Here is a 27,026-nt window from a genome sequence, read left to right as displayed (position 1 = left end):
ATCGTTCCCAACATATTGTACACTGTGTTTATTTACCGACGAATGATAACATTCCAATTGGCTTGTTTAGAGTTTGAAAACAAAAACGTTTGAAAACGAAAGTTTGGCATCATGTCGGACGATGAAGAAATTACTTACGTTAAAAAACCCAAAACGATTCACTATGGTTCATTGGAAGACCAAGAGAGATTGCGTTTAGCGTCATTGAGTACCATCGAAAATGATGGCGAACAGAAAGCTGTTGGTGGAAACATTAATGTGTCCAATGGTAATTTTCAAAACAAATTATAATGATTTAGACCAAACTACATGATTGTATTTACTTACTTGATTGTTTACAGAATATTTCGATTTGGAGGATGCCATATCTAAAGACAAACAGGCTTTACTTGAAGAATTTGAACGCAAGAAGAAAGCTCGTCATGTGCAAGTTTCTACCGATGACGATGAAGTTAAGAAAAACCTTAGACAACTTGGACAAGCCATTTGCTTATTTGGAGAAGGTCCCGCTGAAAGAAGGAATAGATTACGTGAACTGCTTTCAAGGTTTTATTTAGAATATTTGAACTTTTAGCTGTGTTCATATTTTGGCAATATTTTTATAATTTAAAATTTTAGAGTTGGAGAAGATGTTGTCACCAAAAAACCAGAAGAAGAAAGAGAAAAACGTCAACAAATTAAAGATCAAGACACGACATGGTATCACGAAGGACCACCATCATTGTTAGATGCGCGCTTATATATTGCAGGTAAGAATTTTATTTCAGATTCATAAGTTTAATTTTGGGTTCATTTGTTTCTTATTATTATTTTTATACTCTAAAACCATTATTGTAGATTACTCATTATTAAGATCACATTTTCGTTTGGAAAAATTAAGAGAAGAAGCCAGTATACCAGAATCAACACTTACAGCCCGTTTACAAGATCTACATAAATACACAACGTCACTTTCTATTTATTGCAGTCAAATTGGTGATACTAGACCGATATCATACTGCCGGTTCAGCCCAGATTCACAATTTATAGCCACATCATCTTGGTAAATATTTAATTATTATGTTTAAATAACTATTCAATTCTGACTTACATATCATTTACATATAATAAAATAGAAAATTACAAGCTCTTAACTTCAACTTGTCTTATGCGATTTTTGGTGATAGCAATGTACTATTAGCTTTATTGGTATAGTCAATTCTGGATTGTAAAAAGTATTTACTTTTTTATTGTTATTCTTATAAACTATTCATTTTCTAGGAGTGGTTTATGTAAACTATGGTCAGTTCCAGATTGCTCATTAGTCAAAACATTTAGAGGACATAATTGTAATGTATGTTCCATAACATTTAATCCACATGCGGGTACCGCAGAAAATGTCTGTGATCTCGTATCTTGTGCTAGTGATGGTTCTGTTAAATTGTGGGCTATAGATAGGTAAGACATTTTACTGGATCGTTAATATCAAACATTATTTGATCAAAAAAATTGAATTGAGAAATATATGTGATTTCAGTAAAAAAGAAGAACCTGTAGCAGATCTAGAAGGTCATGCACCATTCAGAGTGTCAAGAGCTGTTTTTCATCCTTCCGGTCGATTTTTAGGTACTTGTTGTTTTGATAATTCTTGGCGGTTATGGGATTTAGAACAAGCAGAAGAAGTTCTCCATCAGGAAGGACATTGTAAACCAGTTTATTGTATGTCCTTTCAATGCGATGGTTCAATTGTTGCGACTGGGTAAACAAATCTGTTAATTATTATGTATTGCAATATTTTTTCTTATTAGATTAAAAAATAAGTGTAATTGACTTCTGAGAAATAATTATTTGGCAAATAAAATAATTGTTTAATGTCATTAGTCTTTAATCACATTATACATGATTATAAAAGTTGTTTTAATTTTATATTAAATGTATTTTAAGAGGTTTGGATGCTTTTGGCCGTGTCTGGGATTTGCGAACAGGAAGATGTATTATGTTTATGGAAGGTCACTTGAAATCTATATACAGCATTGACTTTTCTCCTAATGGGTAATTTTTTTTGTTTAAATTTCAAAGTGTCATCTTTATAAGAGTATTTTTTTTTTTAGTTATCAATTGGCTACTGGTAGTGAAGATAATACATGTCGAATTTGGGATGTTAGGAAAAGAGCTTGTCTGTATACAATCCCTGCACACATGAGTTTAGTTTCTGGATTGCGATATCAACCAGAAGGTGGTCATTTTATAGTCACATCATCATATGATAACACAATTAAGGTACTGCATTAATTAATTAAATTAATATAATATTTAGTTTAATAAAATAAAATAATTTACTAGATTTGGGCGAATAAAACATGGCAAATGTTAAAAACACTATCTGGTCATGACAACAAAATAATGGGAGTGGATGTATCTCCAGATTCCAAATATATAGCTTCTTCTTCATACGACAGAACATTTAAATTATGGGCACCTGAATATTCCACATAATTTTTGAGTTTAAATAAAATTAAGATGTAATTTTATATTTATTAAAATATTATAAATTATTAAACATATATTTTTTCAATACATTTTACACAAGGCTGGGCTAAGAATGCTACAAATTTTTGAGTAAGGAGAGTGACAAATTATTGTGAACTTGCCAGAAGTGCTACTGTTGCTCAGCCCAGCCTTGATTACACATGGTATTTTATTTAATATTTCTTATTTTAGCAATTACTGCTGCTACTTTTGAAGCAGCGATTGACGATGATTTCATTACATACTCATCACTTTCTAGTCTTAATAAATTCATAATTTGTCTTGTAGTTTCATTGAGCTTTACTCCAAGTTCTTCCAATACATATCCCAAGTATTCTGAAATATACAAACATAGTTTAAAAAACATACTTAAATTCATGCATAAACCAATAATATGAGAAAATATATTATTACTATTCTACAAAAATAAATAAAACTATATTTTATCAATAAGTGGTAAAAAGTTATATACTAATATAATCGAGTATTTTTAATTTCTATTCTAGCACTTTATAATTACATTTCAAGAAATTCAAACAATTTCCTTCAAAGTACTAGCAAATATTAATTAAAAAATATGTTAAAAGTTAAAATTAATAAGTACTCGAGAATCTATTTATGGGTTTAATATTTTTAAAAATGTTAAATTCAATAATTTTTACTATCATCAAAGTAAAAAACAACTAAAATGTTCATGACTATGTTTCATGGCTTAGTGGTATTAGGTAACTGTTTAAATGTAAGGTTACCAGTTTGAAACTGGTCCCTGACACTTACTTTTTGGCCAAGATGACCTGTTTAAGCCAATAAAACTCTCTTAACATATTATTGAATCTTATTAAAATATTTGTTGAAGTATAATAGCCCAGCTGCTAATTTTTTTTAGCATAAAAATAATTTAAAATATTAATAAGTAATTTTGAATTTTAATAGTACTTATTAGTACTTAAGTGATTAAATAATTATTAACTTTCTATGGTTTTATAACTTCTTAATTGACCATGTTTTGGAATAAGAAAAAAATAATTAGTATCATTAGTAATATTAGCATTATTCCAAAATAATTACAATAGTTGAGCACATAATTAACACAATTACCAATATCAGCAGCTAACTGCTGTGCAGCTAAATTATTTAAGTCTTTTAGTGATTGTATCTGTTCTACATATACATCACATGTATTGCTTGCTAATATCTTTAGTAAAATATTTGTATAACTTTCTTCAGGAGTAGCATCTGTATAACGTCTATCAGATAAATTAAGAACTACAGTGACTGCTTCATTATCTCGAACTAAAAATGGTTCGACATGTTGAGGAAGTGTAATTAAATACTGACCAATCTATGTAAAAAAAAAAAAAATGAATGTCATAATGATTATCATTGTGTTATTGTTAAGAAACTATTTAATATTCAATACTTGTCCAAACACATATAATTTATTACTTGAGTAATATATTCCCTTGGTGACAGTCTATGTTCATCAAAAGTGTCTTTACTGAGTTTTACTTTTTCGACTTGATCTAAGTAAAAAGATATAGGTCGGAATGATATTTTATAAAACGTTTGGTATGTATGTGAACATAGTTTTTCTGTAGCTTGAATAGTTTCTTTAAAAAGTTTCCATTCATTATCTGCAAATAAAAATGTATACAATTTTGAATATTTTTGAGACCAATATAAAATGTAATAAAATATTTAATTTAACTCTTTGAGGGGCAAGCACTACCTATGAAATAAAACCCTTCAGGGGCAGTAAATGATACAATAACATTTTTAAGTTTTTTTGTAAAAACTGTTTCTTATTAACTACCTAAATTCAAAACTATTCAAAAAATTATTTTAAAATTACAAATTTTCCAGTCTGGAAAAAGTGGTTACTTGTATTAACCACCACCAAAAATATTCAACGAATTTGTATAACATACATCATAATATTATACTCTAAAAACTAATAAATTCTTTCATATTAGGTAATTTTAAGTATTATTAATAACACATATTTTATATCACAGATTTATACATCATAATATTAATCAAGTATAAAAAAACATTTTTTTTATCATAACTAGTTATAAGAATTTTACCTACATTTACTTACTTGATAATACAATATGTGTTAAACTTTCTGGTTTACATAACAATTTTTAATACTAACATCATATTATATTTTAAATCTAAAATAGTATAGGAACATACATGAGACATAGGCAACTTTTACTTTTATAATGAGTTAGGCTTATTATTTATTATTTTTGTTTATTTATTTATTATTTATTAATTATTTAGAGTTAAGTTAAAGACTTAAAATTATGAGTATAAGATACCATATTATAGGAATAATCAATAAATACTTGATAGGTATAAAATAAAATAAAATCGTTTTGAGGTGCGCTGTGGTTACTATTATTGACCACTTACAAAACAATAATATTTATTCATATTATACTAATTGATACTAAAATTGATTATGATAACAAATATAATTTATAATAATTAATGTGAGTAAACTATAATAATTATGGAAGAAATAAAAAAATAATAATAGAAACACCATATTTACAATAATTTATAAAAGTGTAAAAATAAATATGTTTATCACATTTAGAATAATACTGTTCACCAACAAAAAGAAAAATCAAACAACAGCACTATCTAGTATTTTATTCATACAACATATGAATTTATGTGGTCATAGCTGCTAACCACCGCCAAAAAAATAATAAAAATACTTATATGAGTGGTTAGTCCTACTAATCACTGCCCCTCAAAAAGTTAAGCAAACATATTTTAAAATAAAATATTATATAAATAATATATTTTTGAACTCTCAATTACATAATGTGTAAAACTAAGTTAAATAATAGTAGAGTTACCAAAATTGAAAGCTAAGGTCAAAGCATTTGATAAAAAGAAGATATAATAATATTAATGGTTAAAATTTAAAATAATTTATCATATTAGGAATTTGCTATGTATTAAAATTGAGATGAAATAAAAATAATAATAAACCAAAACTTACCATTCTTTAAGAAATTAATAATACTTTTTAATTCCATTTGTTTATCTTCAATCAATAGATATTTTGAAACATTTATTGCCCGTTGTTCATTTGTTAAAATACAACTTTTAAATTCTGATTCTATGAGATATAATTCTCGTAAAAACTCTCCTATAAATAAAAACAGCAATTTTATAAAATAAATTTAAAGTTTTTATACACTCGCAATAATTACCAAAGGACTGTAAAAATTTCAAACATATTTGAAATAAATTCCAGTCTTCTCCAGGTGTAATATTAACCATAATACTTTTTAACACTTCTTTTCCTCCTTCAATAGCATGAGCAAATATTCTCTTTAAAATACATAATACCACATTAAATACATATTACATTATCATGAAATTTTTGGGTAAGCTATAATTGTTATATTACATTTATGGCTGCAATCATTTCAGGAAATACACAATGACTAAACACTGCACTTCGACGTTTTGCTTCTTCTGATGCTCTAAAAACAGTGAGTTGAGATTGACCAAATGCTTGGACAATATCTACTAGATCATCTTTGTTTAATGTAAAATCTGTGGTTTTCATTGAGTGTTCATACTCCAATTCTTGGTAAGACACAATTTGTGGAATCAATGGTCTGTAAATGTTTGTCATTATAGTGTCCCAATTAAATGTATCATCTAGAAAAACATAATTTTTAATAAAAAGTATGAAACACAATAAATACAAAATAATTCTAAATTACTTACCAATTTTAGAATCATTTTTGATATTTTTAACAAATACTTCTGTTGCTGTAAATAAATCTGACAACAAAATCAGAGGTTCTTGGTGGGTTTTTATAGAAACATCGACTAATTCAAACATTGGAAGTTCTAATATATTAAACAAGTCTCCATAAGATTGAATTAACTGACACTCTATTTCTGGCTGATCTTCACCATTAAATAATTTTTTATACAATAACATCTGTGTAAAAATAAAGCTTAATTATATTATTTAATAATAATATTACTTTATTTAATTTTTAATCAATATAACTGCTCATAAGTTTTAGATATTTAATACAACTGTATGATAGCCACAGATTTACACAATTAAATTTACAAATCATCACTGACTAAGGTATATTATATCACAATGTACCTGTTGCTTTTTACGTTCTAATAAAGTTTCATAAAAACTTTCAAAAAACAATAATGGATTTTTAGAATATTCATTGGCATAAATTTTTGATGACCATTCTTTCCGTAGCTTGTTTTTGTTACATTTTATATAGTGTTTAATAATCTGATCACGTTTTTTTAAATCAGTAAATATGTTCACATAATGCCTACATTCATCTATAACAAACGTAATATAGTTTTAAAATCTATACCCCATAGAATAATTTTATAATTTTTATAATTTATTAATTCTTACCAATTTTTTCATTTTCAAAAGCTACAGTAAGCATTGGAGTTAATATGACTTCAAGTTTACTTTTCAGCTCTTCCAACTGATTTTTTCTTTCTTCGTAATCTGAGTTGTTTTCCAAGATAGCTAATGAACGCTGCATTCTTATTAATCTATTAGTTACTTGGTCTATCTCTCCATTATCAATTAACTAAGTAAAACACATTGTATAATTAATTGTTATTCTTTTCAATATTAAATTCATTATTCAATTACCATTTCAATATCAGTAATAAGTTTTGTCCAATTGTCCGCCTCTTCCAAAGCATTTTTCGTTATTTCCATGTTACATTTTATTTCATCATACAATTGAAGTTTCAACAATGATTCATCTGTATTACTTTTTACCTTTTACAACAAATTAAAAGTATACAATTGTGAATATTTAATAAATATCGCTTTTATAGTACAACTAATTACTGTATTTATTTCTTGCTTCAAATCCATAATTTTTTGTTGGATACCGGTTGCTTGGTTTTCAAATTGTTCAATATCATTGACAACTTTTGGAAGTGAAGAAAGGACTTGTTCAGTTGTTTCATCTAGTACTTCATGTACTTGCTCTACGCACAGTTGTAACTTTTTCAACATTGTTGGAATAGCCTATGGTAGAATAAGGAAAAAAAATATTTAATATTTTTCAAGCATTTTCAAAAACTAAATCTTGATTTTCAACTACAATAATGATCTAATATTAAATAGTATTTATCATTTTTATAGAAGAATTGGAATACTTGCATAGTATCAATTGATTTAATGCGCATAACATACCTCACGGCATTGATCTGGTGGTTTATCCTTTAACGTATTATTGATCCAATCCACAACATTGAAATCTTTCTCCGAAAACGATGAAATGTTCTGTAGAAAAATAATATAGGTTAGGCGTTTACATACGTATAATGTTCTCTATCAATCGTCAACGTCCAGTAGGTAATTATTAGAGAAACAAATGTGACAAATTACCATTATAACAGTTGAAAATCAAATATAATTCGAAAACTATACAGCGTTCGTGAACAACATCAACCAAAGAACGTGATGAGAGTGATAATTGGAATCGCGAGTTAAATTCGTCATACGACAAACGTCGAGAACAGCTTAAACACGAATTAAGACGTTTACAATTTCAAATTTAAAAACCACGACGATTCGCGAACACTACGCAAATCACTGCTCATTTCATTTCTTATCAACGTCGCAGAAAACGTCACCGAGACAGATAACAATAATGGTAAGAATACGGTTCTGATGGTGGACCGCTGGACACCGTAAAGTGACACACCAACGAAGTGACTAACCACCAGTCCGCGCTGTCGTCGAATTAACACTTCAACCCACTGTAAACAAACGTTTTCGTACGTATGTTTATTTTTCAAATAATTGTTATGCACGGCAGTATTGGGCACGTACACTGATCCATAGGCGTAACTTGGAAATTTATTAGGAGGGACAAAAATATAATTACACATCTTACGAAAAGGGTGTCCGAGGCTAAACGCCGCTTTACTACTTACATATTATTATATAAAATTATTCATTTTCTAACATCATGTTAGATAAGCGAAAATTTAAAATTAAGATTTAAAAAAAAAAAAAAATTGTATAGTAATAGCTATAAACAGTTGTTTTGAACTTATTTTAAAATAAGGTATGCTAAATATCAGAGGGGGCACTGTCCCTCCTAATTTATTCTAGAAGGGCAATTCCTCTTCCGTTGCTCCCCCAGTTTACGCCTATGCACTGATCCATATTATTGCTCGCGAATAGTGGCGGCATGAAGTTTATTTTTTAATGAAGCAGTTACATGTATCGAGTACCCTCAAGTTAAAGTTTTAGATTCAGAGAAAATATTAAGATCAACGAGTCTACACAAAATATTGTATAACTTTAAATTTTATGTAAAAAATGCAAATTATGTATTTAACTTTTCTGTCACACAATACTACCTACCCACCCCGTTTTGCTTCAATAAAACCAGCATCGCGCCGCCACTGAGTATACGTATAAAGTTCACCCCCCTCCCTTATAAAAGAGTCTAGGGACGCCACTGCCCTCTATTATTATTATTAATAATAATTCTGCCCTCTATTATTAATTGCAAACTGTAATTAGCGTACTTGAACATTCTATAATCCGAACGTCAAAAATATCGGTTGGTTTACCGATTTTATCATTATTATAATTTATTATTAACGTATCACATACATAAATGTGTATGAATGTTTTGTAGATAATCGAGACGCGATGTGCTTATCTAAACGCCATCCTTGTGCTCTACTAGTCAGCAGGGACTAAAATTGTGTGTAGTACGACACACTTTGTGCAATTCGAAATGTTAAGTATGTAGTACGAAATTTAAAAGCGTGTTGTGGTTCTATTCTTTATACTCGCATATTATGTTATTTGATTTTAATTTTACATTTTTTTTATTAAATTATTTTACACATTTTTAAATTTCATGATGAACGAGTATCATCAGCAAAATCGAAAATACTAACTATTTTAACCGTGTTACCCATTACTGTTAACGTTTGAAAGGGAAGTGTGACAAAATCCTTAAGTGTGCAGTACGAAAAAGTATATAATTTAGCCACTGCTAGTCAGTCTAGTTTAGGTTTTTACCGTGTACACGTCTTTATACGTATTACGAGTGTTGATGTCTATAATGTCTAATAAACGTAAATGTATTGTTCTTACAATGGAACAAGAAATGAAAATTCTTACCAAACTGTCTACAATTTTTTTTTATTTTTATAAAATTTTCTTTGTTTCCTTATATATTCAAGAATATGCATGTAAAAAGCACTTTTAATTCTAAATTAGTGAAATAGCACTAAAAATCGTAAATATGCAAAATTTAGCAAAACAAAATTTCGTTTACAATATTGGGGATGTACAAAATAAATTTGTTCTTACTTTAAATGTACTTTAAAGACTTTCCAAAAATTATACAAGCATATGATAGAACTTCCTGTTTATTAGTTAGCAACTACGAACCACGGTATTTGTGAATGTGATATAATTATTTTTTTCCCCTAAACAGTACTCAGCGTTGTTGGTTTTTTTATATTTATTTATTATTACATTTTAACAATGACGGGTAAAATAAAGTTAAATCAATATGAAAACATCAAACAAGCTTTAATAAAAGAAAAAAAGCATTTTAATGTTATTCAATAATATTCAAGGCATGAAAACAGTTGAAAGAGAACATAAATTATACAGGATTTTTTTAAAATTATTGAGGAAACTAGTAAACGTATACTCTTTGGAGCGTCCGTATGAAGATTGTTTTGAAATTTTCTTCCATCCTCAAAACCTGGGTTTTATCTAATTATCTTCAGAACGTTATTTTAAATCTAAAATAAATACTCGTAAGATATATATTTTCCATCGATTTTCAGCTTGTCGCGCTTTTCAACGCCAGAATTCTTAGAATCGAAAAATTTTGATGTAACATATCGATTTATATGAGAATTCTGCGAGGTAAATTTTGATGAATTGTTGTTGTTGTTGTTGTTTAACATACTTTACCTGCTGCGGTCCTTCTAATAATCGCGGTGACATGAATCGATGACATTACGCCGCCGGAGTTTCGTAGTTCTGATGAATAATGTCAAGTTATATACACGAACGTTAGTTCGAAACGGTTCGTCGCTGGAATTCATAACGTTAAAAAGTTATGTATATTATTTATTACAATTTATATAATAATTATTATCTTTTTTACTGAATATACTGGCTGTATATCATATGAACCAACAGAGTACATGTGAAAATCGCGAAATGTTTTAACAGTGAAAACATTAATAGCGAAAAGAAAGAAATTATTTTCGTTTGTGAGTATACCTTTATAATATAATAATACTAGATAATCAATAGTGTAATTTTGTACTATCTGCATCTTGGATCACGTAATAATGATAAGTCGTGGTTTAAACCTAACCGCTGTCAAGATTTATATATTATATATATATATATTGTGATAATAGTATGTGTGATGATGTATTTTCTATACTTACATAAGTTTAGGAAAAATATCAAATTTTAATTTTAATTTATATAGTATTTTGATTTTAATATTTATTATTACTTATTATATTATAAAGGTATATCCAGGTATATTTCTTACTTTTCGCTATTAATGTTTTCGCGATTTTAACTAGCCCCCGAACCAGCACGGCGTTGCCCGTGAAAACAATTGCAAGTCAAATACCCTTTAAATTATCATTTTTGTTGTTAAACAAAATAATATGTAATGAATAAAAAAAAAATAAAAATATATTGCCAGAGCTAATAGAAAAACTGATGTTTATTGCTAATTTTTATTTTTTAATAGATTTAATCTGCAAACCGCAAAAAATAGAGTTTTTGTAAATGTGTATGAACATTTTGTGGGCATAACTATGGATAAAGCTAAGTATATAAATTATGCCAATATTTTAATAATTCAAAGATTAAAATCTCTTTGTTGAAAACGGTTAAACGGCTAATTTGATTTGGAAACGCATGTGACAGGACAACGTACAGTTTTCCATGAGAAAAACATTGAACGCTTGTGTTAATTCCAGCAACGCTTGTCCCTGTGCTTTATTTATAGTCATTCCAAATGCTAATTTATTGGGAAATTAAATATGTTTAAACTGAAAAGGTACATCTGAGAGTATAATAGGTATTCTTGGTATTAAAATAGTTTCTCCAGTGTCACAGCTCGTCAAAATAATTTACTTTTGTACCATTGCATAGTCTAAGTAGTCTCAAATTTCTCATTAAAAAAAAAAAAAAGTAGTATGTAAGTACTAACCTACAATCATAGGTACACTCAAAACGAGGCACTCAGGTATATTAGGCAATACACGTGCAAGTTAGATTAGGTATAAGTCATATTTAAATTGTTTAATAATATAATTTTTGACTTGTTTTTTTTATCACTCAAGTCATTGATATAACCATTTTTTAAATTAAAAAAAATTGTTATCAGATTAGTTGACACACAGGGAAAATGAATTCCAGATAACATTTTTATTTGACACGTGGGTACAGAAAGGTTGGCCATCCCTGCCATATGGGTATACGATAAACTATAACAGTAACACAACACATCTGAAAATCAAAAATTTCAAGTGCTTATGTTTATAATATAAATATTATTCAAAACATTTCGAAACTATAATAAGTTTTTAACTAAATAACTAATATCGTTTAATGAAAATTTGATAAAATATCTGATTTCGTCAACGTATCTTTTTATAACGCTCAATAAATAATTTTTGCCAATAATGTAACGGATTTTCGTGATTTTTATAGTTCTGTCAAAATTTAATATTTAAACGCTCATACATTCATTTTTTATAAAAACCCTAATAATGCTACTGTATAAAGCTCATTGTTTTTCTTTAATTAGTAATTTATACTTATGAAGAATTTTGTATCGCATTTTGAACACTTTTTGTCAAATCAAAATAATTATATTGATTTTGTTAGAAAAATAGCTAAGAAAACATCATAATGTAATTTTTTTTAAAATTAGTTAAAATTTAATAATATAATAATCTAATGTTATAAGTATCTTAAATTGCATATTCTAATGAATAAAAATACAATTTATTCTGTATGAATATATTATCTAGGTATACCTATTACAATAATGTTTTGGTCATCTGTGACAAATCATTGATTGCAAATAATAAATTATAAAAAATGCCATAGGTACAGTAATAATACTTATGTATTATTGGGAGCGTTTAAATATTTAAACTATACTTTCAATAAATTTCTAAATTATATCTTATTTCGCGATAGCGTATGAGTACTATAAAAACAAAAACGAATACATGTGCTGATATAACTTAAACGTTGTTTAGTAAATTTCGAGTATCTATATTCGTGTTATTTTGCACTCTCAGCGAGATCTCTTGGCCAAATAGTGCGAACGTTAGCACCGTGCAGGGCCGTTCTGTCCAGGAACTATGTGATGTAATTTTGTTCAGATTACGTTGTATTGTCATTCATTGTTTTGTTTTTGGTTTCCGGTAAACACAAGTAAAGGAAAATCGAGCCAATACCGGACACAGTACCGAATATGTAAAAGGTCATCGATGTGCCGATGTTGGTCAGCAGATATGGACTGATTTGAATCACGATGTAGAACATGGTAAAACCGAAACACGTGGACAGGCCACTGCCGAGTTCGCGACAATACGCGGGAAACATCTGAAAAGACATAATAATGTTAGTTTTACGAATAAAAAGGTAATGACGGTTTTTGACAAGTCCCTATGTATAATGTATTTATATACATCCCTAGTCTCTCAGTAATAGGGCCAGCATTTATTTTTTTAGGTAGGGTCAGTGGGAGACTAACAATTATAAGGTAGGGCATAAAAAAAATGAGATCTCAGAAAAAAAATAAATAATAATAATTAATATGAACTAATTACTATATTTTAAAACTGTATAACACAATAGCAAAACTAATTTGAAAAATAATTCTGCTTACGAAGAATGAGACTGTACCTATTGTTATATCTGAGATCAGGCCAGACAGGTTGTGCCACTGGTAGAGCCAGGTTATATAAGCCAGGATACATAAGTAGACATAAAAATTGACTTTACGTACTACAGAATTTACTGACTTTTTAATATGTACTAATAAAAATTAAAAAAATTAATTTATAATACATGTTCTAAGTTTTGATGCTTGTTTGAGTTGCTGCAAGAACTTATAATAAATAAAAATATATAGGGCCAATTGGTAGGGGAGGGTGGTGTTAAACCACCATTCAAAGTAAACAGGCTTATCAAACACCCATTCGATCATCTCATCTAATACGCATCGTATTGAGTTCGAATTTTTTATATAGTCAATCGCTCAACATTGTTTCGAACGCCGAACCCGTTATTTTTTTTAAACGGCAATTGCGTTCCACTAAGGCTATCCTAACCGAGGGATCGTGAGAAAGATGTCTTACCTCGCCCGACATGATCCACGGCAACGGCACCAGACCGATGTTGACGAACACCATGTACGCCACGATGGACAGCACCGGTGCCAGGCCGGCGGCTGTGTGCGCCGGAACCGCGTGGATTGCGGTGGCGGTGGAGACGGTGGCCGCGGTCCCGGTGTCGTTGACCGAAACGGCCAGACACAGCAGGGCTGCGCACGTGCCCGCGGCCGAGAAGACGGCCAGCGGCCGGCGGCCGTACCGCTTGGTCAGTCCACACGCCAGCACGGACACGGCCAGCCTGATCACGTCCAGCGCCATCGTGCAGTGGTACTCGTTCAGGTCAGGGCTGACGCGTTTCAGCAACGTCACCGAGTAGAACGCGACGGCGTTTACGCCCGAGAACTGCTGGACGAAGAAGAACGCGGACAATATGGCCAGCGGCCCGAGGAACGACGGCCGTCCGAAGCATTGGCGCACCGTTGGCTTGCGGTCCGCGGGAGGCCCGTCGGACCGCGGCCTCGGCGACGGGGCGGCCGCGGCCGGTTTTCCCGCGGCCGCCGTCAACCGGCGGGCGGCCCGTTCCGCGGCCTCGGGCCGGCCCTTGTCGCGCAGCCACGCGGGCGACTCGGGCGTGAACCATATGAGCGCGTATCCGGCGAACGGGACCACGGAGCACAGCGCGGACACCAGCCGCCAGCCGAGGAACGTGCCCATCGCGTGCACGAATAGTATGCCGGCCGACACCGAGAACGATATCATGGCGAGTGCGGCGCCGCGGTACTGCTGTTCCGTCACCTCAGCAATGTACACGGCCGACGGCGGTCCCAACAGTCCGGTGCACAGGCCCGTCAGCAAGCGGCCCACGTACACGCCCGTCACGCCGTTGGCCATCGACACGGCCGTCCAGCCCAGCACGAACGGCACGCAGATCAACAGGTTGGTGGTCTTCCGGCCCAACCGGTCCATGAAGATGCCGCCCAGCACGCTGCCCGCCGCCATAGGAAGCGCTGCCATGCTTGCTGCGGAGAACATTAAAACGAAGTGTTAATCGGACACGTTCGGCACAATTCTGCGCGGCGCAGTACTTGGCCAGTGGTGCAACCAGAGGGGGGCTAAAGGGGCTCTGGTCCCCCTCTTATAGGTTGCGTTCATGTGCTTAACCAGCAGTGTACTACTGTATATTTTGAAATTTTGATACTAACTAAATGTTCACTGAAAAACGGGTGTTCGTCATTTGTAAATAAGCGTATTACTTCTGCGCCGTGATTACTACTATCTATTTCATATAGTAATTCTGTCGTTTAAATCGGTTTTTATTATTATTCCCATTTATTTATTAGTTACTGTGATGAATTAAGTGTTTGTTGTCCCCTGTTCGAATATTTAAAAAATAACGCAATTTTAACCATGTGCCTGCGACGTGAAACACGAATGCAGTGAATGTAGAGCTGATACATTCACGTTGTCGGGAGTATATACGAGTATATTAAAATATATTTTTTAATACATTTTGAATAATAAAAATGATGTGTGTATCGAATAATAGTCGCAGTCATGACACTTAAATACTAAAAGAGAATGTGCACCACACGAAACGAAATTTCCAAAGAATTGTTAGCCCTAGATTGTTTTGCGTGTACATTGCAATTATGATAACGGACAATTACGTCTTTCAAACAGTTACTTATTTTCATAAGCAAAACGAAAGTCACTCTATAATCGTTTTCGATATTTTTACAAACACAATTTCGATTTATAATATTATAATAAATTATCTCGTGTAAGCTGATTGATATTAATTTAAAAAGTATTTAAACGTAATTAATTCACACACTGTGTTGGTCGGAATAAGAACTATCCGCAATGAACACATTAAATTGCACTTCGTATAATAATATTGCCGGCATTGTCATTTATCGGTAATAACCATTATTCACTGTTACAAACCAAACACGTAGGTAGTGTAAGTAGGTTAGCTATCGGTCCGATTCAAAATTTAATGTATAAACGATGTAATTGTGCGATTTGACTGCTTGCCGCATATATATTTAGTATAAATCGAGGAGCTACAAGAAAAACAATCGTTTTTTTCCATCAACAAACGTTTCAACTCATTCGATTCGAAAACAACGAACGATCGCGTTCTGCCCATATAGTACGTACCCGTGCACACGAGAGTAAATATTAATATAATATTTATATTTATATTTATACTTGATATCGAAAGTGAAGGGGAAAAATGAAAATGAACGATTAATTTACAATCATTGTAAATAATAACAATAATGATCGTAATAATTATTATTGTAATATTATGTACGCATAAATGTATACTGTAGTTTTCGGTGCGTGTAAAATTATTTCATTATAATAATACAACGAAAAAGCCGGTCGTTAAAAATGCTACCACTTCAGGCTTATTGAATGCGTTTATGCATACTCGAATATACCGGGTATAATATCGGACATACGTTTATTTTATACCGGTACACACTACGCATCAAGCAATATATACGAGCCGCTTACGTCCGTGCGCCGAACAAAATCCTACGTCCTGAGCACCTGCAGTCTACTCCAAAGGGTTAGATTAAAAGCGGTTTACACGAGTCGATCGTCCTGTTGCAGTTTAACTTATGAGTTTTGAGTTGTTTTTTTTTTTGCACCAGACGTACGTCATCGCACGCATCGCACACACCCGACCTGTATTTACCCTTCTAATTTGTTTAAATATATCGTGGGATTCGTAAGAGTTCGGCCGAAGTACTTAATATTTTTTTTTTGTTAAAGCATAAATAAGTTCAACATATTTTCACTTGAACTATAGAAAAAATATTTAACACTGGTACTGTTATTATGCAAATCATCGTCAACTCTGTGATACGAAATTGACAAATTTAAACATTAACCGTAACATATATAAATACATGAATTAGAGTCATTCTCTATATTTTTATTGGGGAAAGGGGGGCATTAAAATGTATCAAAAAGTGAGCAGTAGGAATTAAGCCTCCACACAACTTTTTTTTATTTAAAAACAACATACAATAAATTACAACATATTATATGTAACGTTTGGAAAATAATAACAAGTTAACAAAATATTTATTAATTATTACCAAGGCTCATAATTCGTAGCTCTAAAAAAATTTGTGATAAGCTCAATAATATACTCTTATAAACATACATATAAGTGCTTAACTATGCACGAAAAATATACCAAATATTGCTTACTCGGATAGTCTATTTCAAGTATATCAATAATTATATTAGCAACAAATATTGCTATTTGTATATCGATATTGGTAGTTTTGTGATATTCCCGGTAAGATTAAATTCTTCTTATTATTAAAAAAAAATCACAAGGGTAAATAAAAAAATAAAAAATATCACTTAAACTTCGAAATATGTAAAAATATGCAACATTAAATAATAAATACAACTTTATAGCAACTTTATAGCTTACATAGGTATTTTTAGGATCTCTACAAAAATATATGTACAATGTACATTGTACATGGTAGAATTTATGAGTCTTGATTATTTCTTAAAATCAGTTGAACATGAACATAAAATCCATTAGAAAAAAGACCATTGGGGGATCCATCATCAATACTCCTCCCTTATATGCCCATGATATTTATAAATATTAATGAACCTATTTGATTTTATTAAATAAGAGTTTTCATAGACATTAACACAACATATAAATGTTATGTCTAAGAGTTTGTTAAAATAATTTTGATTTTACTATAGATATACCAGATATAGAGATACCATTATTTTAGTCGAATTAATTATTTAATCTCAATTAACTCGGAGAATTGAGAACAGGCTTTCTCCGCAAAGTAATAATTATAAAAAAAAAAAAAAAATCGCATAACGATTGGACGAGTAGTTTCCGAGATTAACGGTGATGAGCAAAACACCATTTCACATATATATATAATTGCTATGATTAAAAACCGATCATTATGCATTTATGTAGTTTATATACATTAAATTATTACTATGCTGCAGCCATAGGTATGTTTACAGCTATGGCCACTCTGGCAATGGCCAGACCTGCGAAATCCAGCTCTGTTTTAAATTTATGCTTAAATCGTTAAAAAATAATTACTAAAAAGTAAAAAGAATGATTAAATAAAACAGAACTAAATAATAAATATTTTCACATAAAATTTGCTAACTAAAACTAGCTATAGTTACTGTAGTAGCTACAATTACTACGTACGTTCTCTTGGTTGTATATTGTGTATACGTCACTCTTTGTCTTCGTATCCTAAATGAAAATTTCAATTTTCCTAATGAAAAATGTTATTAGTCATACCTGCACGAAATTTTCAGACACGCCTATGGCTGCAGCGTTATTACTATCTCACCAGTTTAACTGCACCGTTTTTTAAAATGTATGTGTTATGTAACCCGATAGCGTGTATTCTGATATTATTTTGAAGATATATTTTACCGTTACAGCCGATATGGTAGTTGTCACATGATCGCTATTGATGCATAGGAAAGAAAAAAAATATTATAAGCTCACCTATCCACGATTCTTGATGGTTGCTGATCCTGATGGACGATCGATCTTCTTTGAGCTGCGGCAGGAGTACGGCCGAGAACCCGACGGTCATCCCGGAACCGAGCGTCACGATTAGCGGTCCGGACGCGGCAAACATCTGCAACCGTCAAAATCGTAACGCGTTAAAATCCATTCACCTGCACAGGGATGAGATTACAGGGATACGATATAGGGGAATTATTAAATATAATCACTGTAAGCGCACTTCTTACACTTAAAAAAAATAAGAACTTAATAATGATATTATAATTATAATTAAAATCAAATTGTTGACTAATTTTTTTAATTTTTTTTTTTTAATTTTTAGTGTTGATAAAATCATAAAGTGTTTAAGGATATGAGATATATCGAAAAACACAGCAATATTGTGGTCGTTGACCGTCGCGTTTGATGGTGACGGATCAATTTTCATTCTATTAATACTTAGTATTTGCGCGTCATGCCGTCGTGTTACCAACGTTTTGATACTGCTTACGTGAGTTCATTGATACTACAAGTTCAATGTCGCAGAAGGGGCCTTGTATTTACACTTTTTGTAAGCACTTAGGATTTTGCGTACATCACAATAACACATGTTTTATTTACGAGAAAACGTATTATAGTTCGTATTATTCTCATTTCCGATGACCGTTACTATGCAATCAAAGCATTTCAACAATAAAACTATAAGTGACGATCAAAATAAGACCAAGACCAAGACTTTCAAAATCTTAGTCTAGGTCTTGGTCTTAGTTTTGGGTATACGCCTTAATCTTGGTATTGATCTTAGTCTAGTGCAAGACTCTTGTTATTTTCACAAAATATATAAAAAAAAAAAACTAAATATCTACCTGTTATAGCTGTGTAGGTTTTTTGCTATGAATTCTAAGATTTATATAACTTAGGTTCAATATACTATATAGTACATATATTAATAATTTAAAACAATCAAACAATTTAATTTTTATTATTGGTACTCGTTTAAAACTGCATTTTAAAATATTATGTTTATATTATTTTACTTGAATTTGTATTTAATGAATCAATTTATCAGCATAATTAACTTTTTAAGTTCTTGTTACATCTTCTAATTTATTCACATTATCGCTCGGTCCACTACATCTTCAATGTCACTAATTTTAAAGGTACAGTAACAACAACTATAAAGGTGTACTAACAGACTACTAGTTTACGACAATAATGAAATGATATGCTGTATAAAACACTAGTTTAAGTACACAATATCTAGTACGGAAAAATCACACAAGCTACGAACGAAAATAAAAACCTACTTCTAATCAAAATGACATCTACTTAGTCCGTAATGACTTCTAGCAATTATTAGTGTATTCGATTCAAAGTAGAAGTGTATTATGGACATAAGTCATTAATTATTTTATGAGTAAGACAACTTTCGATGTTTTCATCGATTTGGGAAAAAGAAATTTTTTTCAGTAATTGCTAAGTATGAAATAACTATATTATATTATTTTTTAGTATTAATTCCTATTATTTCTAATCATTTTTTCAATGATTCATCATTCCTTTGAATACTGATAAAATGTAATAACAATAAAAATAATTTTTTATTATTTTTGTTATAAATTATTACTTAATGAAATCTAGATAACTAATGTGTTTTCGGGGGAAAAAAAAATTTGCAAGACTGCAAGAATCTTGTAGTGATGGTCTTGTTTTGATCTTGGTCTTGCTAGACTAGTACCGTCTTGGTCTTGGTCATGGTTTTGCAGCAAGAATCTTGCGAGACTACAAGACCAAGACCAATTTTGATCATCACTAAAAACTATTTCCGCAATGAAGTAGTTAAAGATCATATAAAAAAACCAAGGAGAATTGATTTATTGTTTCAATCAAATTATAATCTATATTTAAATTGTTTTATTTTTTATATTTATCAGAAATATATATTCTGTAATTTTTTTTTTTTTTTACAAAAAGCGTACGAGTGTATTGAATTTTTCGATATACATAAATTAATCGATGAAAGAAGCCACCCAGCAGTGACATATTTTAACTTGATTAATATTCCAACTGTTTTAAGTTAAACTTAAGTTTATCAAATTAAAAAGAATTGTAGGTACTTTTTTTTCTAATTAAATGTAGAAAACAGTAGACTTCCTAATATCTACATTTGCTCATATTTTTTCGAAACCCATGCTACACCATTGCTTCCGTACCATATTGATATGTCATCGTGCGTTCTGGACGTCACCAAAACATTTGACATCGAAAACAATTGTACGAATTATGAAGCACAAAAAAGTTATCATGATAGGCGTTTACATTGCATATTATTTGAGTGTATACGCAAGGTTACTATTAAGTCGATTTGTCAGTAAGGAGATTTATTCGTTTTTGCATAAACGTACAAAGTATTATTTTATTCCATAGATGGATGGTTTCGTGATAACGATCCATACTTGGTTTTGCGGCGCATGCATCTCCTCTATAACAATATCATCCGTGTATCGAACGTATAAATAAACATACTGCAATAAACTCATCCGTTCAAAACTATGCGAATTGTGTATTTCATTGAACATTGCAATACGATATTATATTTATAAAGCGCTTGCGTTTTACTTACCGTGAACTACGATTATTTCATACCTCTGAATGGCCAATAAATTATTACAGTGAAGTACTTACAATGAAGAATTATGCGCAACGTACAAATAGTCTTGAGTTGTATTACTGTAAAGTTAATGATTAGAAAAATGATCACATTGAATATATACCGGTGCAGGTTAACACTTTTTAACGTAACCAGAAACAGAAATAAAAATAGAGCGAGGTTGAAAAATAAATAGATGTTACGGTGGTCTTCGTACACGATCACTATTGTATAATTAACTGTATTATAATAACTAAATATAATTTCACTCGAGTGCAATTATTGTAGTTATACACATGTACAGGAAACAATTTAGCGCTTACAAAATTATTTAATAATTAAAATTATACTTTAGGAGTTTGATAGGATGTCAGTAAACTATAAGTGTGAAACATAGTGTTTTTTTCAGAAAAGAATGTGTAATATATATGTGCTAAAATTATGGTAGAATATAAACCATTGAAATTTCATTACAAGGCATGTTTTGTGCATAGTTTGTTTTCCGTATAGCTACGGCTTCCGATTCAAACAATTAAATAAATTTCCAGTAGAAGTAGATGAAAATAAAACGAAAAGATACAAAACATCCTATTCAAATTTCATTATAACTAATTTCTCATCCAAACAAATTTTAGGTTACTCTCATCGTTGCGCCTGGTTAGGAACTGGTGTAGAGATTTACTCTCTTCTCATAAAATAAAACATCCACTCATTTTGTGTCAGTAATGAGCAACTTCCTCTTCAAGCATTAAGTTATATTTGAATTTATTTTCATTACAATCGTCGTAAAATTAGGGTACATTTTTTTATGAGGAGGCCCCCCCGATAAAATTGTAAAGCTAGTTTTTATGTCAATATCAAACGTCTTTTATATTTTCTCGGGCGAAAAATTAATGTTTTTGTGATCCATGATAGTTGACAAATAGTACATATTATACACACGTTCAAAATTGTATGAAGTGCATATTTTTTATTCGAACCATTTTAAATCTGGATTTTTTTTTTATTCTTTAAGAAAGATTTATCCCCCCTCTCCCATTTGCGTACCACGGATTGTACAGATTGTAAATAAATTATTGATTTTAATAAAAAATAGTAAAAAACAATTCTAGTAAATACATTAAATGTTATATGCAGTCCGTGACTGTAGACTATAATCGAGTTCTATAACGATTTAATATAGTAGTATAACCAGAGGACATAAACCGCACATAATTTGAATGTAACCAAAGATTAAATTAAGTAATCTCTGATTGTTTTTATATAATAGTTTTTATAGTTCGGATAGTTTGGATTTAATTTTTGTGTGTTTAATTGCTTCATTTAAATTTAGCCATAACAGTTAAAATTAAACAATACATATCTGTAGTTAATCTTTCATTTATATACAAAATTATATTATTAAAAGTAATTTGTTTGTGCTTCTAAGAGATTGTAGTTTTCTGTGGTCATTTAAATCAATGAATTGGAAAAATCAACATGTTCAAATTAACTAACTCGATTACTTGTTATTTATAAGTCATTCATAACTCATTAATAATGACGCGTGATAGTTTATAACTTGGTATTTATAATGATGTCAGTTAATTATAAGTTAAGTACTTTAATCTTGGAAATATTTAGCATTTGATCATTTAACTGTATGAAGAGCTTTTAGAAAAAACAAATTAACCTAACTATTGTTATTGTCGTCGAAATAAGAAAGTATTCTAAAAATGCCTATAATATTTAATTTTTAATCATATAGACACACAATTATTATATAGTCATAAAGATCTCTGCAGCTGCTGTAATATGTAATAATAAAAACCTTAAATACATTTTTAGAAAACATTACCTGTTTGAAGACGGGCGGAACATTAATTTTTAGATACATATTGTTGTTGTGGTTCAGATTAAACAAATGGTCATGATCATTATAATCGAGAACGTTCGGTATGAAAATCGATTTTTTTTTCTTCCTCCGCGGCGCTATTATTCACGTCTGAAAAAAAAACATGTTAATGTGATTGGTATTACGATGTGTTATTCGAATATTTTTTTGCTTGATTCCCATCAATTTATTAAATTTATTGGTGTCGTGTAGCTTAAGCGCACTGTGGAGAACAAAATTACTCCTAAATCCACGGCCAAGCGAACAAATTAAGCACCAAGGTCTCGGTCAAAGATCAATGATTCATTTTTTTCTAAACTTTATATGCTGCGGTTATAACGTTTGAAGTTCGCATATATACGTATAATTTTATACAATACAACTATTTCTACTGTTCGTATACACATGATAATGAGATTCACGCAGATAGTACCAATCATCGCGAGGATAGCATCGCCTTGGTGTGAAACGATAACGATCATGAATTTATTGCCTTTAAAACACATTAAAAAAAATATGAGTATATACGAGTATATATATATAAAAACCTCCTACCACTCTATATATAAATATATATATGTGTGTGTGTGGTAGGATGTTTTTTTTCTTTTATGACCTTTTATTCGGTTGTGTTTTTGTAATTTCCGCAGAAAACTTGCTGTTTCCATTCTAGTTGTTCGTCGTTTATTATTAATACTATTATTATAATGCACGGTTACTGTTATTCACGTTATCATCTGTTTCCCGTAATTTACATAATACTTCGTGAGGAGGGATTGTTAATAGGTATACATCATGATGATTCCGTGGGGGAGATCGGTTATGTGATTCTGAGACATAAATCATTATGATGGCCAATGAGATTTTGAGCACGCGACCCATGATAAAATAATACGTAAATAATGTATCAATTTTAATATTATGAAATTAATATCGATATTGTCAATATTGGCAGGTTTGAATAAATAATAAAACCGAAAGCCTGAAAGTGATTTTTATCATTTCAAGTATTATTTTCTGTAATCGAGATTTTTTTTTCTTCGGAAGAGTCTGGTTCTAATAATTTTGGTGAAATAAATAATTTTTCCTATAATTTTTATGTTCCTTATGTAAAATTACTATGAATATAATTAAATTTACATTAAATACTATTCTGCAACAAATGTTCTGATCCAATGGTTAAAAATGTAGTTTTATATTTAAACTATAAAAATTTTGGGAACTAAAAAACTTTCTCCTGGTTACGGAATTGTTCGGAAGTGTGTAATGTAAAATTAGCGATTTTTCCGGTTGGATAATATGATGTATATTTTGATTTTTATAGGAAAAAAAATAACAATGATATACTAGCAGTAAGTACCCAAAATATTAATATAATGACCATTGATCATTTTAAAGCAGGTTAACATAATATTACAGTAGCACAAGGGTACTCGCATATCGTATATGTCAACATTTATATATTTATTGTTAATTTGTTATTGTGAAATGTTCAAAACTGATCTACACTTTTAAAAATAATAGACACTGAATATTGTTGAACGAAATACACTGGTATATTTTAATTAGCGAACCATAACACGTCAAAATATTAAAATGAAATACAAAATATGTATATAATCAAACAAATGTATCCAATTTTTAGGCATTTTATCACAATCAGTTCGAGTATGTCGTAATTATAGAAATTTCAAAATTACGTTTGCGTAATATCATATTAGGCGTACTGGGGTTTTCGTTGCGCATAGTGTAAGAATATACTACGTGTAGGAACGCTGTAATTGATTCGTTCTCGTTTTGTTGTCGATTCGGGTTATATATATAAAGAAAAAAAAAAATACATATTATATTACCGTTACGGATAAACATTTTGTGAACTGAAACATAAAAAATTGTGCATTTTCTTTAGTATATAATCAAAGCCTCTAAAGATTTACATTTATAAGAAAAAAACAATCATTTAAAAAATAATGATTTGATAAAGAACAAATCGAGTTCGAGACACATCGATTTGAATCCCGTACTGGTATAATGTGGTTTATTTAATTTTAAATAATATCATATATTTATTTAACTATAGCTACGTCGATATTATGGTGTTCAATTTCAAATAAAATGTTTTTAAACGAATACAATCAATAAATTGTTCACTGTTAAAGTCACCTTTGATATTTTAGATTCTAAGTGAAATGAGGAATGTATTGGTTTTTCTGCGGTGAGTGTTTCTGTCTGTGTATATGATTTTTGACAAAAAGGATTCCTCTAATCATCATAATTAAAGAAATAAAATATTGAAAATAGTGACGAGTTAGTAATTCGGGAGAAAGTGAGTATAATTTTACAAATTTTCCAAGTGTTCAGTGTTTTTAATAATTAAGAAAAAATTCAGAAATGTTATAAAAAACACGGTATTATTTATAGCACAACCGTTTTCGACAAAATCAAATTTTTCATCATAATCAAAAAAAAAAAAAATTGTGTACACTTGATACATTTCTGAATGTTTACATCTCTATTTGCCAAATGTTTATAAAGATTAAGACTGTTTTTGAACATTTTTTATATTTTTGAAAATGTCATGTTTTCTTAGCCTTTTTTTGAATAAAGTTTATAAAATTATTTTGGTTAGATAAAAGTCTTGAAAATATTATACAGAGTTTTTCATATATTTACTAATTAATAAAAAAAAATTATGATCGTTTCAATATTAAAATTTGACAAAATAATAATAATCACAAATATCTGTCGAATTTATGTAGTTAAAAATGTATAAAACTCTTAATTTATATATTTAAGGCTTGAAAACCGGATGTAAGATATTTCATAAGATTTTTTCGTGGTTACAAAAATTGATCAAAAATCGGCTACAAAGTTGTATAAGTTCTACAAAATAAAATTTTAAATATAATAGATTATTTCAACGAATTTCTATTAAACAATATTAGTTTGGTTGTTATTCTTTAAATACGAGTGATAATCAAAGCAACACACAACAGTAAATGAGTTTTTATATTAGCGTTTTAAAAACATTTCATAGTTGAAATAGAAATATCTAAACGAAATTAGTATTATTTTTACTTATTTGAAATTTTCCAAAATTTTAATAGTTTGTAGTGTGATAAAATTGAAGGACATATAGCATTTTAATATTTTATACTTAACTGCCTGGAAAACCTTTTAAAAAAAAAAAAAAAATTATAACTATAATGGTTCAACCTATCTCTTTAAGAAATTTGATTTTACTATATCAATCACATTTAGAAATATAAATTGATTTACCATATCACATGGTTTCCGATTTCTCAAAATCATTTTTTGAGAGCAAAAAATGAGTACATTGGTTTCTCATCCGATATCTATGAGTTTTGCTCGTTTTTTTAATTATTATTATTAACCAATCAATACACTTGTTATCTTATTAATATTTAATTTCATAAAAAATAATTTAACAACTTTTTTATTCAACACTAATTCATTATATTAGATCATTGTGTTACCTGTTAAAATATTTTTGAACTTTGAGTTACTGGAATTTTCTTGATTGCATTTGAAACAATATTAAAAGAAACCACAGTTAAATCGTTAAAGTCTTCGTAGAACGCGAAAACACTATACGCACTGCATTGATGGCAATTATACTGAACGTGTTTTGCACAACATCGCATATACGGTCGAATACCCCTTCTACAATTAAGGTAACAGTATTTATTGACGTCTGTAATTCTACCGGTTTTTTTTTTCCTTTTTTTTCCCTATGCTGCAGGTACCTATTTATTAATAATTATCGATTAACATAAACAATACATAGACAGTAATAGTAATCTTATGCATTTTGGCTACATTTTGGTTCAGGAAGTTGTACCGAGATCAACGAATAATAATGGTGAGGTTTTTTTTTCTATTTTATTACCAAATGACCTTGAAGCACGTAATTAACCGTATTTACTCTTTGAATATGTAATATGATCTATATGATTAGTACTTAAATACTACATATAGTGTTGATGAGGTGACGTTAACTTTTTGATTTTTCA

The 27,026-nt window shown here is 30.0% G+C and overlaps 2 protein-coding genes and 1 pseudogene across 2 annotated transcripts; 1 reads left to right on the top strand and 2 right to left on the bottom strand.

Annotated features, from left to right (window-relative positions):
• The first annotated feature begins 22 nt into the window (after positions 1 to 22).
• LOC112679674 (U4/U6 small nuclear ribonucleoprotein Prp4) lies at positions 23 to 2,543 on the top strand. The gene is made up of 9 exons (XM_025549564.1): positions 23 to 268; positions 342 to 546; positions 619 to 749; positions 838 to 1,042; positions 1,261 to 1,437; positions 1,517 to 1,738; positions 1,924 to 2,031; positions 2,091 to 2,259; positions 2,323 to 2,543. Exons 1-9 carry the CDS (start codon positions 112 to 114, stop codon positions 2,473 to 2,475), a joined length of 1,527 nt encoding a protein of 508 aa, XP_025405349.1. The 5' UTR covers positions 23 to 111; the 3' UTR covers positions 2,476 to 2,543.
• Positions 2,495 to 8,201, bottom strand: LOC112679673 (conserved oligomeric Golgi complex subunit 7). The gene is made up of 13 exons (XM_025549563.1): positions 7,943 to 8,201; positions 7,748 to 7,837; positions 7,397 to 7,579; positions 7,193 to 7,324; positions 6,944 to 7,127; positions 6,668 to 6,864; positions 6,271 to 6,490; positions 5,945 to 6,201; positions 5,745 to 5,865; positions 5,531 to 5,680; positions 3,955 to 4,142; positions 3,607 to 3,850; positions 2,495 to 2,844 (listed from the first exon to the last, which is right to left on the bottom strand). Exons 1-13 carry the CDS (start codon positions 7,943 to 7,945, stop codon positions 2,678 to 2,680), a joined length of 2,136 nt encoding a protein of 711 aa, XP_025405348.1. The 5' UTR covers positions 7,946 to 8,201; the 3' UTR covers positions 2,495 to 2,677.
• Positions 8,202 to 12,736: 4,535 nt separating this feature from the next.
• On the bottom strand, positions 12,737 to 26,641 carry LOC112679693 (annotated as a pseudogene).
• Between the last annotated feature and the right edge of the window lie 385 nt (positions 26,642 to 27,026).

The sequence above is a fragment of the Sipha flava genome, unplaced genomic scaffold (genome assembly GCF_003268045.1).
Source record: "Sipha flava isolate LNK unplaced genomic scaffold, YSA_version1 166_pilon_pilon, whole genome shotgun sequence".
In the NCBI taxonomy this organism is placed as follows: Eukaryota; Metazoa; Arthropoda; class Insecta; order Hemiptera; family Aphididae; genus Sipha; species Sipha flava.
This window is presented reverse-complemented; position numbering and strand designations above follow the sequence as displayed.